Source organism: Sitodiplosis mosellana, unplaced genomic scaffold (genome assembly GCF_009176505.1).
Source record: "Sitodiplosis mosellana isolate CC-2019 unplaced genomic scaffold, AAFC_SMos_1.0 Smas_scaffold_6226, whole genome shotgun sequence".
NCBI classification, from domain to species: domain Eukaryota; kingdom Metazoa; phylum Arthropoda; class Insecta; order Diptera; family Cecidomyiidae; genus Sitodiplosis; species Sitodiplosis mosellana.
The window spans coordinates 22,183,230-22,202,084 of record NW_022601467.1 but is presented as its reverse complement, the minus strand read 5'-3'; the positions used below and the strand labels follow the sequence as shown (position 1 = coordinate 22,202,084).

At 35.8% G+C, this 18,855-nt stretch overlaps 1 protein-coding gene across 39 annotated transcripts; it reads left to right on the top strand.

Annotated features, from left to right (window-relative positions):
* Nucleotides 1–441: 441 nt before the first annotated feature.
* On the top strand, nucleotides 442–18,041 carry LOC129578371 (serine/threonine-protein kinase mig-15). 39 transcript variants are annotated; one of them, XM_055466805.1, is made up of 18 exons: nucleotides 493–741; nucleotides 1,311–1,422; nucleotides 6,260–6,325; nucleotides 6,432–7,119; nucleotides 7,223–7,578; nucleotides 7,673–7,855; nucleotides 8,192–8,212; nucleotides 8,457–8,677; nucleotides 8,931–9,069; nucleotides 9,941–10,795; nucleotides 12,609–12,725; nucleotides 14,118–14,696; nucleotides 14,791–14,946; nucleotides 15,101–15,268; nucleotides 15,424–15,573; nucleotides 15,649–15,783; nucleotides 15,850–15,924; nucleotides 16,094–18,041. In XM_055466805.1, exons 2-18 carry the CDS (start codon nucleotides 1,357–1,359, stop codon nucleotides 16,265–16,267), a joined length of 4,149 nt encoding a protein of 1,382 aa, XP_055322780.1. In that variant the 5' UTR covers nucleotides 493–741; nucleotides 1,311–1,356; the 3' UTR covers nucleotides 16,268–18,041. The 39 variants fall into 39 exon arrangements, with proteins under 39 accessions (XP_055322802.1, XP_055322801.1, XP_055322780.1 ...); XM_055466816.1 differs by having other exon boundaries at nucleotides 1,194–1,422; nucleotides 14,454–14,696; XM_055466804.1 differs by having other exon boundaries at nucleotides 1,194–1,422.
* The last annotated feature ends 814 nt before the right edge of the window (nucleotides 18,042–18,855 follow it).

Here is an 18,855-nt window from a genome sequence, read left to right as displayed (position 1 = left end):
AACTGAATATTCGACATTCTTAGAACGAAGATATGCATTTCGAATTAGTCACGATGACAAAATACTTCGTGTGGATATTGCAACGTTTTTTTCGTCTCTTCTTCTTCATGTTCTAAAAATGAAAGAGAATGACAAAAACAAATCATCGATTGTTACATTTTAATTTCTCTTAAATAATGTTCCATTCGATGTGATTAAATATTGTCGATTAAATAGCCATTAGGCAGAACGAGGAAATAAATATACGAAATAAAATAAATAAGAATGTGAAGAAAAGGAGAAAAAAAAATTCAAAAAATTGGCTCGAATGTCAAATTCGAAGTGATCAACGAATGAGTGAGAAAGGTGATGACAACGGCATGAACAACGACACATACACTCGCACACCACACCACACCAAAACGACACGACACGAACACACATCAATGCTCTTTTTTTACCAGTCAGAAAGAAACCGATAAGTCGAATCTTGGGCTGTGAGATGAGAAAATCAGTGTAGACCGAACATGTCGAACTGCATGGATACATAAAATACACGCACACTGAAACCGATACCGACAAGACCGAAAGCAGCAGCATCGGCAAATGCGCACACGAGCAACGGAGCAGCGTTCATTGAACGTGTATTGTTGTTCATTCAACGAAATCGCAACTATTTAATGCTGACGTTGGACGATAGGGTGCGCATCGTCACCGTACATCGATATATTTTTGGTGTTGTCAGTCCGGGTTTTGTGTATTGTGTGTATTCTACCATTTATTATTTTAATTTCATTTGTTCATCGATTCAAACACAACAATTTTCAATCAGTAAAAATGTGATTAAATTACAATATTGCAGTGGATTCGAACGAAGAAAAAAACAACACCGAGCAAAGTTTTTTTTCAAGTTATTTGTCGACACCATCGCAATCGCAAAACCGAGTAACTTGAAAAAAAAGGTTTATATATATTATATATGTATCTATATAGAAGAGAAAGAAAAAAATATCGAGAATCGAATTGAAGTGAAAATAGTTTTTACTAAGTGCTGAGTGTATATGCAAGAAGAGAAGTGCAAAAGAAAAAAAAAACACACACAAACAGTGTCTCGATATATTTTTTTGTGGTGTGCTTAAGTCTCTTTTTCCTTTTTGATAAAAATATTTCCATTTAATTTTTTTAACAATTTTATTTCGTTGCCGTTTCAAAAGACATTGTTCTGCACTCGTCATCATCATCGTCATAGTGTAAAAAAATTCTAAGCAAAGTGTTTTCGACGTGTGATTGTGCATTTCGATGTGATTTTTTTTTGTAATCATCTTTGTTAGTCTATATAGATATATATACATACACTGTATACTGTAATACGTCAAAATGGCGCATCAACTGGCCCCTTCTGTAAACTGTTCGCTCGATGAAATTGACTTAAATGCATTGAAGGTACACCATCCAATTGATAAACATTTTTTTTTCGATACTTCATTACCATTTTTTTTCGGGAGATTCTTCTATTGATAGATGTTCGTCGATGCGTTTGCCCATTAAAATCGGCCATCGCCTTAATTTGCACGGTTTTTTTGTTCGCCGTTATTTTGATCGTCTTTTGTTCCTTCTCTGTTCAGTTTATTGTTTATGCGATGACAAATCGGAAAATTGGCATTGTGCATTGGGTGGGGCAACCGATTTCCTATGTGTGTATGATTAGTTTTTTTTCGCTTCAAGACGAGAGGAAAAAAAAAACATGACATATTCAGCCGGAACCGAATTGTAAATACAATGAATCAAGTGAGAATAAAAAATAATAATTATTATCGAAGGATTCTGTCGACTGAAACACATTTATGCTGTATAAGCCATTCCGAACGAAAATCCATTTACTAACATAACATGACAAACGGGATTCGAGTTTACTGTATGCTTCACCAGTTGTGTGTGTTTTAAAATGGTCGAGTTGATAATAATTGAAAAAAAAGAAAAAGAGAAAAAAAAGAACGCAAACTACGACTACGGCGACAGTAGCAGTGGCAACGGCAAATGACAACAACAATAACACGTATTCGGTTTGTCTTATCAGTGATAGGATCGAAATTGTCGAAAATCAAAGAGAGAAAGACAGAGACGGTATTTCTTCTTCGTACATATGCATACAATTTCCTTTCGCTTGCAACGTTCACCTCCATCATGAGCTGTGTTTCTCTCTTTCTCTCTCTCTCTCTCTCTCTCTCTCTCTCTCTCTCTCTGTCTGTCTCTTTCACTCTACATGTGTGTGTCTGATTTTTGTTTCATCTTTGTAGTAAATTTTTTTTGTTTCTGTCGATTCATATAAATGAGACGAAAAACGTGCTACTTTGCATAAAAGTTATTTAAATAAATTACCTATGTTGGTTTTGATAGTCTGCTCATTCAAACAAATAACGAAAGAAAGAATGCTACGTATATATATAAAAGATCAACAATCGTCGCGTAGTTGATGATAAATAAAGAAAGAAATAAGGCGAAAAAAAATATGTAATAATGCAAAGAGAGATATCAATTACTCAAAAAATAAAAATGAAGAAAAAAAAGCAACGCAGAAAGTTGATAGGATTAATCATCTTTCGGGCGAATATATGCGAGCTACATATTAATTCATTCCAGTATTTGGCATTTGATATTTATATGCGTGTATGTTTCTTTACGTTTCTCTCCTTCGATAAGGCACCGAAGTGTGTATAATATGCAGTGTGAGTTGAAGTTTAAGTTTCTCTTGTAAGTCGTTGTCGTTGTTGTTGTTTTATTTTATTTTTCTTATTCATTTCGTTGCTGTTGCCGTTGTTTCGTTCACCACTAACTGCTATTGCTGTCGTGTCGTTTTTTTCTCTCTACATTCATTCTTCACTTCATATACGATTTGCTGAGACAGTGATGTTGATGTTTATATATACAACACATAATGTTTGTGTCGCCGTACGGAATTACTTCATGTATATCATAATATTATAAACATATTGCCGACGTTGCGTCTTATTGCACTGACAGAGTGTGTTGAAGAGAAGAATAAGAAAAAACGCAAACACGAGATACATATGAATATTATGTGCACAATTTTTTAACATTGCACATTGCACACAAAAAAAAACTTGCTTAGTTTGTGTGTTGGTTTACATTTTTTTATTTCACTTCTTTCCGTTCCTGCTTTGTTATTTTTACCGTGGCCAAGACCTACACGACTAATTTATATTTGCTCCCTTGTATGAAAGACACACAAAACAGCACCAACTAAGAAATGTTAAAATAGAAACGAGATACAACAGTAGAGAGAGAGAGAGAGAGAGAGAGAGAGAGAGAGAGAGAGAGAGAGAAAGAGAGAGAGAGGCAAGTGAACAATTGCATCGGATGAAAAAGATAGAGAGATAGCGACGAACGCGCGGAGACAAAATCAAAATTCAAGCAGCAAACAGTGCGAGCACTGATGTTGGCACATAGATAGGAAATATAAATTCAAAAATAGCCACGAAATAGGCATAAATAAACAAATTGAACACCAAGAACAAGAATAGTTCACACACACATTAAGTGTCTAATTTATATAGATAATGTACAAGTTTCTCACTCTCGCTCCGATCACATCTCATATATACCCAAATGACAATGAGACATTTAGGTTGAACGGCATTAGGCTGATCATTCCAAACGACAAAACGCTACAGTGTTTCAGCTTCAGCTCTCTCTCTCTCTCTCTCTCTCTTCTCTTCTCAGCTTCAGCTCTGTCTTGTTTTGTCAACACAACGATATCGACGAAACCAAGGAACTTTTCCTTTTCATCAAGTCTTGCCACTCTGCCTGCAAATTGTTTCATTATGAATGATTACTTGGGCACATTAAATGAACTCACTCTCTTTTCCATGCATACATCATAACATCATTCAGGCTATCCTTTCATTTTGTAGTTGATTCTCTCACTCTCTCTCTCTCACTCTCTCTCTCTCTATTTCGATTTAATTTATTTATAACTTTCAAATGCGCGCTCGGATAGATTATCGTAGTGACTGCAGCAACGATGACGACAACAGCAACGTTATTGTGTGCGCACATCGAAATGGGTGTACGATGATGAATGGATAATATATTATTTTCTTGTCGATTATAGATCATTGAACTGTTATTAATCACAGCTGGAGTGGCTGAATCGCGTGGACACAGTTCACGCTCACAAAACCGGCAAAAATGAGAGGAGAGAGAGAGAGAGAGAAAGCATGACGATTGAAACGAAGGATAACAGTTTTACTGAAATTACGGCTTTCTCTCACTTCGTTCACGGCCGGTTCGCGATGATGCACACAAAATGCACGTTCCATGACGATGTTACAATAGAATGTCGTCGCCGTCGTGGTCGTTCTCGTCAAATTCTTGCCATCATCAATAGCCACTGGAATGACTAATCGCATTTCACATTCCATTAGAAAAGTTTTCAATTCATATTCAAATGACTCTGAACTCTAACCGCAGCAACAGCAGACGGCATGTTGTTCGAAATTGATGTCAAATGGCACGCGGGCTTGCTCGTTTCGATGGGGAGTTCTTTCGAAAGATTGTGTATTATTTTTCATTTTGACAATAATAGGCAATCGCAACTTGTGTGTTTCTGATTTTTATGAAATCGAAGCATAGCAATTGCTACAACCGGTCGCCCCGAAACAATTCGCATATTTTCGTTCTCGTTTAGTTGGAACATTATTCGGTAGCTGCAAAAATCATTTTCAATTTTAAACGAAACAATAACAGCTGTGTGTGTTGGGGGAGAGAGAGAGATGGAATTAAAGTCACATATTTTCACACAATTTTTGCATATGCACAGTCAAATAAACCTGAATACCAATTCAACATCAAAACAGAAATCAACTCAGACAAACAACAACAATTTCGACATGTGATGAAAAGCATTTTTTGCTTTTTCTCTCTCGAAAATTATCTCAAGTAACGCAAAACAATAAATAACAATAGACATGAAAATCGTTGACGAGAGAAAATGGTGTGAACTGATCGTATAGAGAGCGAAATGTGCGGTGTGTGCGGTTGTTGTTATTACAACGATTATTATTATTTGTACGCTCGACACACACAAAATTCTCATGTAATTGTTAATGCGAATCGTTGCCTACCAATGTGAAAATTGACATTCAACTTCACATCAGAATCCAGTATCCAATCGATGCTCTCGCCTCACGCGCACGTGTGTGTGTGTGTCTATGCATCACTTTCGCATCTATCGAACATTATTCGCTTGTTTATTAAGATCCCCTTGATGAATTTGTGCATTTCACGTGAATAAGTGCAACTATTTCGGAATCAAAACCGCTTGCATTTCAATTGTGCAGTTGTACACGACTCAGGTGTACATGCCGAAACGTGCGCGCGCCCAAGTTTAAGCACATTCACAAGGTTTTGGTGCATATCACCGAGAAATCACATATGTTGTGAGATGCCACATTCATTGCAACAATTCGAGAGAGAGAAAAAAGGCACACACACACACAGTGCCTGAATTGAAGATAAAAAAATGAAACAAATGAAAACGTGTGTGTGCGAGAACCGAAAAGATATATGAAGTATTTTGATTCTTGTGACTCTGTGCAAGTATTTGCGGTTTGGTTTTGGCATTCGCTCATTACGCCATACGGCATGCCAATTGCCGTTAATTCATTGCTCTGCATTTCATTGTGCCTTTGTGCGAGTAAATGTGCTTCGCTTGAAATATGCCTTTTTGCAGTCAAACACTAATTGGATTCCTTTTCTGTCTCTGCCCGCCTCCCTCTATCTCGTCATCAATCTAATTCCTTCGAAAACTGAATCGCTTGATCTAAATTTATATATACATACATACACGTACACTTCACTGGTGCATGAGTCTATCTTTTATCTCTTTCTCTCTCGGTGTGTGTGTATGTGTATGTCTCTTAAATGATCATTTTCAGTCCTTGTGGGCAATTAAAACTTAATTTAGTTAACTAAAGAATGATTCATACCCGCACGTGTTAAATGCATCTGTAACTGTGTGACTCGATTCAGTTTCTCTCTTGTATTTTGTTGCTGTCGTTGTTGTTGAATTTCAACTTGAAATCGCTTGCTTTTTTCGCAGCAAATAAGGCGTTGCCGGCATTTTTTAAACGAATTCCTCTTTTTGTTTACTATTATTTACGACATGTCCATAATTTTCTGACGAATGATTCAAACGTATAATGAATGACTCTTCTTTTCTCCCTTTCCCACTCTGTGTCTCTCGTTGTTGACATTTCAGGATCCAGCGGGTATTTTTGAACTCATCGAAGTCGTTGGCAATGGAACGTACGGACAAGTATACAAGGTGAGTGTTAATCGCTAATACGACTTTTAAGGCGCATTACTTCGCTTGTGTGCGTGTTAAATTTGACTTAACACATTGACCGGATCGTTTTTATTTTGTCTCACAGGGGCGACACACAAAAACTGGCCAATTGGCTGCCATTAAAGTGATGGATGTGACGGAAGATGAAGAGGAGGAAATCAAATTAGAAATTAATGTTTTGAAAAAATATTCAAATCATCGAAACATTGCTACATATTATGGTGCATTCATAAAAAAATCACCGGCCGGCAAGGACGATCAACTGTGGCTGGTGATGGAATATTGTGGTGCTGGTTCAGTAACAGATCTAGTTAAATCGACTAAGGGACAAAGTCTGAAAGAGGAATGGATAGCATACATTTGTCGTGAGATTTTACGCGGTCTTAGCTATTTGCACACCAACAAAGTCATTCATCGGGATATAAAAGGCCAAAATGTTTTGCTAACTGACAACGCCGAAGTGAAACTCGTCGATTTTGGTGTATCAGCTCAGCTTGATCGAACAATTGGTCGGCGCAACACATTCATTGGTACGCCCTATTGGATGGCTCCTGAAGTCATTGCTTGTGATGAAAACCCCGATGCAACATACGACAATCGATCGGATTTATGGTCGTTGGGCATTACGGCATTGGAAATGGCCGAATCACAACCACCACTGTGTGATCTTCATCCTATGCGTGCTCTCTTCTTAATTCCAAGAAATCCACCACCAAGACTCAAATCCAAGAAATGGTCCAAAAAATTCCATGGCTTTATCGAAACTGTGCTCGGTAAGTATGGACAAATTGATGGGTTGAGACACTAAAGAAAAACAATAATTCATAAACGAAACGCTTCAAATGTCGAGTCAAATGGTTTTCCATTGAATTACAGTGAAAGACTATCATCAACGACCGTACACGGAGCAATTACTTAAGCATCAGTTTATCAAAGAGCAACCAACTGAACGCCAAGTTAGGATTCAATTAAAGGATCATATCGATCGTTGCAAGAAACGAAAACAGGAGAAGGAACGTGAAGACTACCGTTACTCGGGCTCCGATAATGACGATGATGAGCCACAAGTAGCCGGCGAACCGTCATCGATCATCCAAGCACCGGGCGGTGACACACTTCGACGCAATTTCCAACAAATCCAAGAGGGACACTATCACAGCAAGGCCAATAAGAAATCACCCGAACGATCACCGGATGCAGCACAAATCGCTCAAAACCGAATTTCACAACCGGTAAGCCAAATCATCATTTCGCATCGATTCAATTGAATAATATTGAAATATAATTTTTTTTCTTCTTCTTCTTCTTCCTCTTCTTTAAAATCAGGTCCAACAACGTGAAAAGCAAGATGATTCTGGTCAACCATCTCGGCCAGCATTGCCGCACCGACTCATCGTTGTGCCCGATCCGCCAAATGCAAATCGGCCCCTGCCACCGACACCGCGAAGCAATAATTCGTCGTCGTCTCAGTCACAAAACTCACAACAACCACAAAGGAGCGCTCCAATGGTAAGCACAACTGTTTGTAAAACCGTTTAGCGATTGAATATGGAGGTTGAGTTTATAGTTGATAATCATTTATGCAGTTTATTTATGGAAAATGATTTCGTTCTTTTTTTTGTGTCTTCATTTACATGTGAATTTGCACGTTGATTTCATCACAAATACACAAAACAAACCATAAAAATTCTTATGCGTTCCGATCCTCCCGTTATGTTTATTTATTCGGTTGAATTTTGTTTTTTGAAACAATGAACTCTATGCCTCCCAATTCTTACCAAACCAACACTTAACACGACTCCCGTTGGATTATTTTATTTTACACGTGTCTTGTGGAATGTAAAGCTTCCACCGCGTCGGCCCGAGGTATGTTTCTCTTAATTTTATCATTCATTTTGTTTATGAGTTAATTTTTTATCACTTACTATCTATAATATCAAAGACCGTTGTAAAATCATAGCATGATTCATTTTTGCGTTGACTTTTGTTGAACGGACAGTTAAAACAAATGAAAATAGAAGAACCAGACAAAATATGGAGAGAAAAGTGATATAGCGCTTGACTATATGGGAATAATTATTCTGAATTAAATTTTAATTATGTAATTTAGCCACAGGCTCAGCCAGATGCGCCGCCACGGAACAGCCGTCAACAAGCGCCAGCATCAAAATCGAATTCACAACAATCATCAAGCGTCAATCATCACCAGCAACCAATTGTCAATCCATTGGATCCAATCGACGACTCGGATACGGACAGCGAAGCCGAAGAGTCAAATGAACGAGGTCGAAACGATGGAACTCTGTTGGCTAGCGATCCGCCAAAGCCACTGTAAGCACATCCACTCACACACCAATCTCTGGCCAATGCATTTCATGCAAACTAACCCACTCATTTATACCACTCATCATGATACTAATCACAATTCATTCTCTTTAACATTTCATTTCCATTTCGATTTTCGTTACTTGAAATTATTTCAACAAAAAAAATCCAAAATCATCTTTTTGTGTTCGTTTTGTTGGATTTGTTTTTCGGTTTGTTTGGTTTTGTTTTACTTTATTAGTCCTGAATTTTCATATAGGCCTGGCTTGAGCGTTTTGTCGGAGGATTCAAATAATGCAGTACCTTCGCATGGAGCCGGTGGTCCACCGAATCGACCACTGCCGCCAACACCCGACGACGATGATCAGCAAGGCGATCGCACATTGATCATGAAGCGGGTAAGTTTCATTTATGCCCCAAGCTCAAATTGTTCCAATCCAGTTAGCAAATTATTTTTCTTTGTCAATACGGGAAATCGTTTTCTTGTTGTCATGTGTTATGCCATGGGATCCGATTACACTATACATTTTGAATTTCCAAGTTTTTGATTGGCACACAAATATAGCAGCCAACTAGACTTCGTTTTTTCTTTAAATGTATACACCATCAAAAATGTGTTCATCAAATATGGAATACTCATGTATTTGTTGTTAGTTTTGTCGTTATTTCATGTAAAATGTAAACAGAATAGCAAAACTAAACAGGGAATCCCTGTCAGGGATGTGTTGCACCGCAGTCGCAGTACTTGTTAAACACACTCTCATAATGCAATATGTTAAAACTAACAAACACAAATGCAAAGCAAATAGTCAATTTTAAAAACAACAACAATTTTATTTTTTTGAAGAAAGTTAAACCGTTCTTTTTTATACACAAACATACACACACACACACACACATACACATACAAAAAACGAATTAGACTAAACACAAAAAATGAAAAAGCAAACACTTTACAAATGGTTGTGGTTCTTAATTTGTTTTTAATTTTTTATTTTTATTTTGTTTCTTTCTTTTTCGTTCATGTACAATACCGAATTTGTTTAATCCATATCTGTGTCCAATCCTAAAAATAAATAACGTTCCCCATCCATTAACACCCAAAAAAAACAATCTTCCCTCGAAATAAATGAATATTTCTGTTACATCACAAAATCGTACGCAAAAATAAATTGATTCCAATCAACAAAAAAAAACAAATGATATGCACTCTGCGCGTGTGCACACACCAATAATGCGGAACAAAACGAAAAAATAAATCGTAATTAGAATCAAAATTCGGAAAAGCAAACAACGTCCGATAAGGGTGCAGCCGATGAAACCGTCTTGCTTCGTGATTGGGATATTGAGCGATTTTTCTCAAGCGATCGTGCCAAGAAGAATTCGCCCAGCAATTCACAAAGACCAAATGTGATTAGCATGCAATCGAATAAAGATGCACAAAAACCGAAACTTAGTGATTTCGCGACCGATCGAAAGGTCGTCGTCGTTAGCAGTGGCAGCGGTTTCAATGCCACCGCAGTGACCAATCAATCAGCCACTAGCAAACAAGTTCAATCGTCGATCAATAACAATAACAATAACAATCAAAATGCAAAGCCGAAAAATAATTTCCTCGCAAATCTATTGGACAGTTCGAAAAATCATAAGCGCCAAGAGAGCGATTCCAAACTATCGTCGAATTTTATACGCGGCTTTCGGCGAGAGCATTCGGATTTTTTCCCATCAACCAAACGACATTCGGTTGTGTTGGGTGAACGACAGAGCGCCATCGCACACATCGTTCCGCATCGATCGAGTGCCATTTACACCAAACACAATAAAAACAATAACGGTGAACCGATCCTAACCGATTTCGTGAGCCGAACATATTTAGATGGTTCACCAGCGGCCACAAGCAGCAGCTGCACAACGACGACAAAAACCACCACATCACCGACGGCATCGATAACAACATCAGCCGCGTCGTCAATCCAAATCGCCAATAACAAAAGTAACAGTAACGATAACACTGTAAATAATAATCGAAATTTATTTTTTATGGGTCCACGGCGTGAAAAAACCGAATCAGTCATTTCACTGAGAAATTCAGCCAATCGAAATCTTCTGTTCGATCAGCTTCAGGTAAAACAACAACACACACACACACACTCAAAAAAAACCATCCAAACCCGCTAACCTCAGGGCTCCAACGAGCCAAACAATTTATTTTATTTTATTCTGTTTTTTTTCTTTGAATAACCGCAAATTCATTACCATTTGTTTTTCTTACATTGTTCATTGTGCTACATTTTTTTTCTTCAAATTTTTACAAATCAATGAAATGAAATTATACATTCTCTTATTAATCACACACACACACACACACACACACACACACACACACACACACACACATACTATTAATGACCAAAACCAACATCATACTTTTCAAAATGCAAAAAAAATCCCACAACTCTTCCAACGACTTCATTTATTTTTCCTTCTTCTACGTTGTTTTCTTTTTGACCATTTCCGCTTTTTGTTTCATATTTTTTGCTCCGCCGCAATTTGCCAAACAGCCTATGGATTTTTATTACAGCATGTGCTTTTATTTATTTTGAAAACATTTTTTTTGCCATTTAATGCTTTGTTATCTTATCGTGAGTCGAACGCTTTGCAAAGTTTTATGCGTCACACTTTTCGGTAACAAATTTTTGTGTAATTGTTTGCTTTTTTTGTAGGTGGATTTTACAGGAAATAAGTAGTACTAACCATTGTTTTGACGGCCTCAACATTTTTTATTGCTCCTGCAACTTCCAACTTTATTGTTCCTTAGCTCCCAAACAATTTACAATCCTTGCCAGCCAGTCAGTCCTTTCATATTTTGTTTTTGTTGTATTTTTCCCAATTCATTTTTAAAGCCCATACCATTCGTGTTATGCTAACTTTGAACCGAGTGGAATAAAAAAAAACGATGAACTTCATCTATATATTGAGTATGGAGTAAAGTTCCTAACGTTAACCAGAAACATTCTGGCACAATGGCAGAATGTATAACATAATAACTAGTTACTATAGTCAATTGTTGAACAGTCAATTATTGTACTGCAATATTTGAAATAAGGTGTTGGTATTTGTTATTACCATTCAATTTTATTGGTGATTGAAAAGAAAACACACACATACAAACACTGTACAATAACTTAGACTTCATCTAGCTAAATAAAATGTAGATCTCATCTTAAGCCGGTCCATGGTGTGTGGTGATTTTTTTTGGGCTAACGGTATTAATCACTAGAGCCTAACTCGATTTTTAAGCTTAGACTTGATGCCATTTTAATAATAGCATGAACCAATATTTCGCTTACCTACTAGAAACTTGAACACTAATTATGCAGAGACCGGATACGAACGGGAATTATAATTTTGAACATGTCTCAATTTCTATTTCATCTATTTTCTTGTATTTTGCAACCAATTTTCTCTATTTAAACAAAACAAAAAAAAGAAGCAAAAACAAACTAAAACCACTACTCTACATAGATGAGGTTAATAAGAACCATTTGCCATTTGTATAGAAGATATTGTTTTTGATCAAGTGGAAAGAAAATGAGGTTTTTATTAATCAGTGACGTGTTAAAATGATCAGCCTTTCAATCAATGTGACGAGTAGTTCGAAAGACAGAGGTGCGCACGCATGTGTGCGTGCTTGAATTTTTGAACCGTCTAATTCGTCAGATGATTAATTCGGATGATTTTTCAATTAACGTGAGGGAGAGAAAGAGAAAAAAAAATGTGATTGTAGTTCCCGTTCTGCATGAAAGATCCAATTCTGTGTCGTTTCTAGTGGTTGATCATACTTACATTTCAATGAAGAAAAAAACACAATTTAAATTTGTCTCTCATTTAATCAATTGATCGTAAAATTTAAATTTTTTGTTGTTTGTCATTTCAGAATCGCGGTGAAAATAGCGGCGCACCAAATACTCGCACGAGCAACGTCTTACCGGATCTGTTAAGTCAAGCGTCACCGGCAACGCCTCCACGTCATGACAAATCATCAAGCGAGGAAGTATGTTTTTTGTTTTTCTCATTTGAAATAAAAGAAAAAAGACACGCGTTTTCCATTTCATCGCCTTTTCCATTCATATATGCTGATCGAAGCGAATTTGCAATGATTCGATTCATTTCCCCCTTTAACTGTTGTGCAATTAAGAAACAAAACCAAATCAAAAGCGAAGCAAAAAAACCAACAAATACAAATGAGCATTGATTACATTCTTCACATCAGATTGGCAAAACCCCTTGCTTTCTATTTGATCTATCTAATGTTGTGTTTGTGTGTATTTGTAACTAATTTCGTGTTACTTTTCTTTTTGCTGTTATTGTTTGGCTCCTCCAATTTTCGTCGCCATTTCGATATATACTCTATCTGTGTGTGTCAATAACACAAAGACAATTAGTAAAATAAATTCCAAATTTGGTTCAATTCTATGTGAAAACAAAAATGCTATGTGTGTCGTCACATACTCACACACTCATTTCGACGAAAAATCCATCGGTACCTTGAACAGAATGGGCATTTGAGATAAATTTTGTTATTGAATCCACTCATTTAAACGACACTTTGTTTCTTGAATGTAATTGTAATAATTTGTGTTTTATCTTTCCTGCGACGAGCGCTGATGACTGCTGGATATCAGATCCAAAATTAAACCTTATTAATATCTATTTTGTGGCTCATAATTAGTAAGTATTTTTTGTCTAATACAAAACAGATGAACAAACATTAATCAAATAATGTACAAAAAACAATCCAAATAACACCAATTGATATTTTTTTTTCTCATAATTTCTTTTTATTTTTGCCCTTTTTTCAAAATGCCTTTGGTTGTTTTTTGTAAGAATTTCCTTTTAATTTATTTATTTTGTTGCCAAACTTCCATTTTAATTTATCACTTAAAAATTGCTCTCGACATAATCATAATTTTGTTTAGAGTCATTTTAACCAAGCACTTTCCCTTTGTTCTGATCGAATTTTTTGTTTATTTTTCGCTGAAAATTCGTTTGGCTTTTGTTTTGCAACGTTCATTTGCATCATTTTTGTTTTCTATTTATTTCGTTGGAAAATATCGAATTATTTGACAATCGTGTTCGATTGTCGGTTTTGGTATTGGAACAAAGTGCATGAATTAATTTTTTTTATTATTCCGCCACCCAAGTGTTGCGAGGGGTTTTCTCTTTTTTTCCGTTAAGTTGTAGTTATTGGCGTCTGGGAAAGATTAACCACGTTTTATTTTTTTACTCATTTTATTTTGTTTCCTTCACTGCTCTCTCTTTTTTTTTGTTTCTTTCCGAAACAGATCTCCAGGTGTAAGCCTACCATACACATATTTTACGCTTGTTGTTGAAATGAAAACTAATTTTTTGCGATTTTTTTTCTCTTTTTTTCGTTTCGTTACAGTATCGTGCGGCCATTAGTTCGGTGCATTCAACACCATCGAAATCCTTTATACTTAATAATTCAGCATCACCAAATTCAACACTTTTGTCTAATCAATCCATGTCTCCAAAGCACAACAATTCCTCTCTATTAAATTCACTTAATAATTCCCACAACAATTCCCATAACAATTCCACAAACAATTTCCAAGGCAACAATTTCTCGCCACAATCCAATCAGCATTCGTCCTCATCTCCCGTTCACACGTCCAATCAATCGAACAAAAATAATAATCTTTCATCTTCCCAACCTCAACAACAACAACTTCTACCGCCACACGCTTATGCGCTGCAACAGAAGCAACGGAGTTTTCTTACGTTTGGATTCAGTGCCGGTGGATCGGGTCCATCGCGCCGTGAAAGCCATGTTAATGTTAATGTAACGCCAACATCTCATGATATTACTAGTGATACACCAGAGATACGTAAATATAAAAAACGCTTCAACTCGGAAATTTTATGCGCTGCATTATGGGGCGTCAACTTACTTATCGGCACAGAAAACGGTCTCATGCTGTTGGATCGCTCTGGTCAAGGAAAGGTAGGCGGGAAATTGATTACAGTTGATATTTGCATTGCACCAATTTGGGCTCATTTGCTTAACACTGTCTGTCCGGTATGTTCGCCAATTTCAGGTGTATCAATTGATATCCAGACGACGTTTCCAACAAATGGAGGTCTTAGAAGGGCAAAATATCCTAGTTACAATATCGGGCAAGAAGAACCGGGTGCGTGTCTACTATCTATCGTGGCTGAAATCAAAAATTCTCCGAACTGACGGTTTATCTGATGTAAGTGCATATTTTTTAGCTAAAAACTGTAAACACATAGGTTTTTCGTGCATTCCATTTACTTTCACGGAGTAGAAAAATGAAAGTTAACCCAACAAAAATCGATCAAATACTCATACAACAAAAATTCGGTGTCTTTTTTTCACATTTGCAGCAAGTCGAACGACGAAATGGTTGGATAAATGTTGGCGATCTTCAAGGTGCCGTACACTTCAAAATTGTAAAATACGAACGCATCAAGTTCTTAGTGATCGCACTGAAAGATTCCATTGAAATCTATGCATGGGCTCCGAAACCGTATCACAAATTCATGGCGTTCAAGGTAAAGTGAATCGGTTTTGATTTTTAGTAAAAAAAAAACTGTTTACTTCAGTCATCTTGTGATTCACACTCAATACTGTCTGCCGCCCTAAACCAATTCCCCATTTGAGTCAATATTACGGATGAATTTTTAAAAATGATTAAATTTTTTTACAGAGTTTTGGCGAATTGGTGCATAGACCACTGCTGGTGGATTTGACAATAGAAGATCAATCTCGTTTGAAAGTCATCTATGGTTCGGCTGAAGGATTCCATGCTGTCGACTTGGATTCAGCCACCGTGTATGACATTTATCTTCCGAAACATGTGAGAAAATAAAATGCAAATTTCCACTTCCTTGAACGGTTGTTGAAAATTCACTCTCTTCCTTTTTGCGTACAGACTCAGGGTCCAATAATACCACACTGCATCGTGGCACTGCCGAATTCAAACGGAATGCAATTGCTTCTGTGTTATGATAATGAGGGTGTTTATGTGAATACTGTCGGCAGAGTTTCAAAGAATATCGTGTTACAGGTAATGAATGCATAAGCCACTTTAATTTCATTCAAACAAGCAGTACTAAATGAATGTGTTTTGCAGTGGGGCGAAATGCCAACATCGGTTGCATACATTGGAACTGGTCAAATAATGGGTTGGGGCAATAAAGCAATAGAGGTAAGTGAAAATCGATTTTAATTGAATAAAACGACGAAAATGGAAATGAAGACAGCGTTCAGTCGATTGAACCGTTTCCATTGAGTTCTATTGAATGAATTTTAAAATAAAACCGATTCATATCAAACTGTAACTTAATGTCTAATTCCATTGTGTACACATTTTTCAGATTCGTTCCGTGGAGACTGGTCACTTAGATGGAGTTTTTATGCACAAAAAAGCTCAACGTCTTAAATTTCTTTGCGAGCGTAACGACAAAGTATTTTTCAGTAGTGCCAAAGGTGCATCATCATGTCAAATATACTTTATGACACTAAACAAGCCAGGCATGGCAAATTGGTAGATGCGGATGAATTTCGTGTACATTTAGAGGGCATCGCAATTGACACAGGACACAATAGCAAACATAATACGAATGAACAAAAGTAAACACAGAATGAAAGAACGAAGGAAGTAAACACACGGAACCGACGTTGCAACAAACAACAACAACAACCAAGCACCACAAATATGTATTTCGCTTTGTGAGATAGAGAGAAACCATACAAACAAATACTATCCACGATTTGATTAAGCTCTTTGCAAAACAACCGAACAAATAAATTACACTCGAAAAATCGGCATTCACATTGTATTTCATAGAATTAACACACCGAATACACACAAAACACAAGAACCGAAGTAAGGATCAAGATTGCTCTGTGGAATGGGGATAAACAAACGAAACAACAGCAATCCACTATACACTGAAAGCAAGAAATCTAGAGTTGTAATGTACACATCGTGTAATAATTTTTATCTTGTACTAGGTATTTAAAATAACAAACAGAGAAAAAACAAATGAGATATGAACAAGAGAAAAGAGCAGGAGGAACAATATAGCGTAATGTATACACTTTAGAAAGGAGTAACAATAGGCAAATCACAAACAAACAAAAACATATTAAGGAGCATTTACTTTGTTCATTTTTTTTTATAATTTCTCATCGTAAATATTCGATCGAAGGAAGACACAATCTCCCGGGTGAATGCCAGTTCACGCATGAGAGATGGACAGTTTTTCCTTGAATAATCCCGAAACAGAAAACTACTACTACCAAAAGCACAAACAATCGAAAAAGTTGTCAACACAGTCGTATTTTATTGTATAAAATCCAATGATTGGCACTTGCTTTACTACCCAAAATTTCCGATATTTCGAATGATATTACGAAAACCAATTGCATTTATAGCGAATTTTTTGTCTCTATTTTTTCTTGTCCGAGGATTCAATCCATTCACAAATATTGTTATGATTCCGATTCGCTTTTTAAAAAAAAAATATATACATGATCTAATGATATAGCGAGAGGCAAATCTCTAACAAACCATTTCCATCAAAAAAATTCTTTTGTGCATTTTCTTTATGTTTGCTAAACAAAAAAAAATTAAACTGATAAGAATTAAAGAGTAATATAAAGAATTTATTATGAGAGCAAAGAGATAGGCGCCAGTGTGCGAACGATATGTGTGAAACTAGTGTATATTAACAACAGGATTCTTTTTTTTTTTTAAAATTATCAAACAAAAAGTAATAACAAAAACAACGATAAAAGAAGCAAATAAAAAACAAAACACTGAAATCCAAATTTAAAATTTGCACTCAAAATACTCGAGTCGATTTTCTTTTAAATAAATAAATTTTCGTGTATTCCTTGTATCATTTTCAATCATTTCCAAATAGAACGAAAATAAAATTTAGTTGAAAATGGATAGGAAAATTCGAGTCCCTTTTTTAGACGATTGCAATAAAAGAAAATTGTTTTGCTGCTGTGCAAAAATAAAAAAAAAAGATCCTAAACATATTCTAAAATTTATAGAATGGAACAAAAAAGAATGGAATAGCGATAGTATTTAATTTTTATTTAAAACAGAAAGCAAGAGAGAGAAGAGAAAGGGAAATTAAAATGAAGAATTATTAGGAAAATCGAATGTCAAATGAAAAGACTACAAAGGAAACAAGTTTTAATTTGTATTTTATAACATGAGACAACAACAACAATCTAGACATAGAAAAAGCAAGCATATTATAATCCATATAATAAAAAAAATATATGTAAAAATATGTGGGATATTGATAGAGCGTTTTTTCTTTTTGAATTTATTAGATTTTCGTTTTTTTTCTTTGATTTTTTTTAAACATTGAAATTGATTTTTTAATGAAATGATATGAAAACTATTAGTCACATATGAAATTTAATATATTAAGTATGGAACACATTCAACAAAAACAACAAAAATAGGTTACATGTAGGAATTTCAAAGGAAAAAACAAATTAATAATAAAGGAAAATTATTATTCGAATAATTTGAACCTATACCTACAGGCACACAACAAAAACACGATACAAAGAAAAATTCACACAAATAATTTACACGCCAGCGCATTCACTATTTAAAAAAGAATGACTAAAACACACACACACACAATAAATGAGAGAGATGCTGAAGCTGAATGCAGTTTTATAGTAATAGATCGCATCTTAGCTTCAACGTAAATGATATGAAAAGCTAAACGGCATGACTTCACGTACGACATAATCGACATGAATATTTCATAGTTAAGCATCGATGCAGCAACCACGACGTAATGCGATTATTAACATAAATCAGACATTATAGGTATTTGCATTTAAAATGACACAAATTAGACGACAAACGCAAAAGAAAACAATAAACAAAACTCAACCACCTTTCATACAAGTAACACTTTTTTCTTACACAAATTATACGTAAATAACATCGTATGAACTCGCAACGCATTCTCTCACTAAATGACGTTTCCAATATTTCAACCGCTTTGTTTTAATTGAAGAGGTCAATTGAATGCTATATTATCGCTACATCGATGTTCATTCATCTCATCATCCACTTCGTAATTGCCATTTTTCT

What these genes read in the sequence shown, in the direction of transcription:
- LOC129578371 (XM_055466799.1), top strand. Translation starts at nt 1,357, where the DNA reads ATGGCGCATCAACTGGCCCCTTCTGTAAACTGTTCGCTCGATGAAATT. An exon ending in GCACATTGATCATGAAGCGG is followed by an intron (nt 9,070 to 9,940) that starts GTAAGTTTCATT and finishes AATCGTAATTAG; the next exon opens with AATCAAAATTCGGAAAAGCA. An exon ending in GGGGCAATAAAGCAATAGAG is followed by an intron (nt 15,925 to 16,093) that starts GTAAGTGAAAAT and finishes CACATTTTTCAG; the next exon opens with ATTCGTTCCGTGGAGACTGG.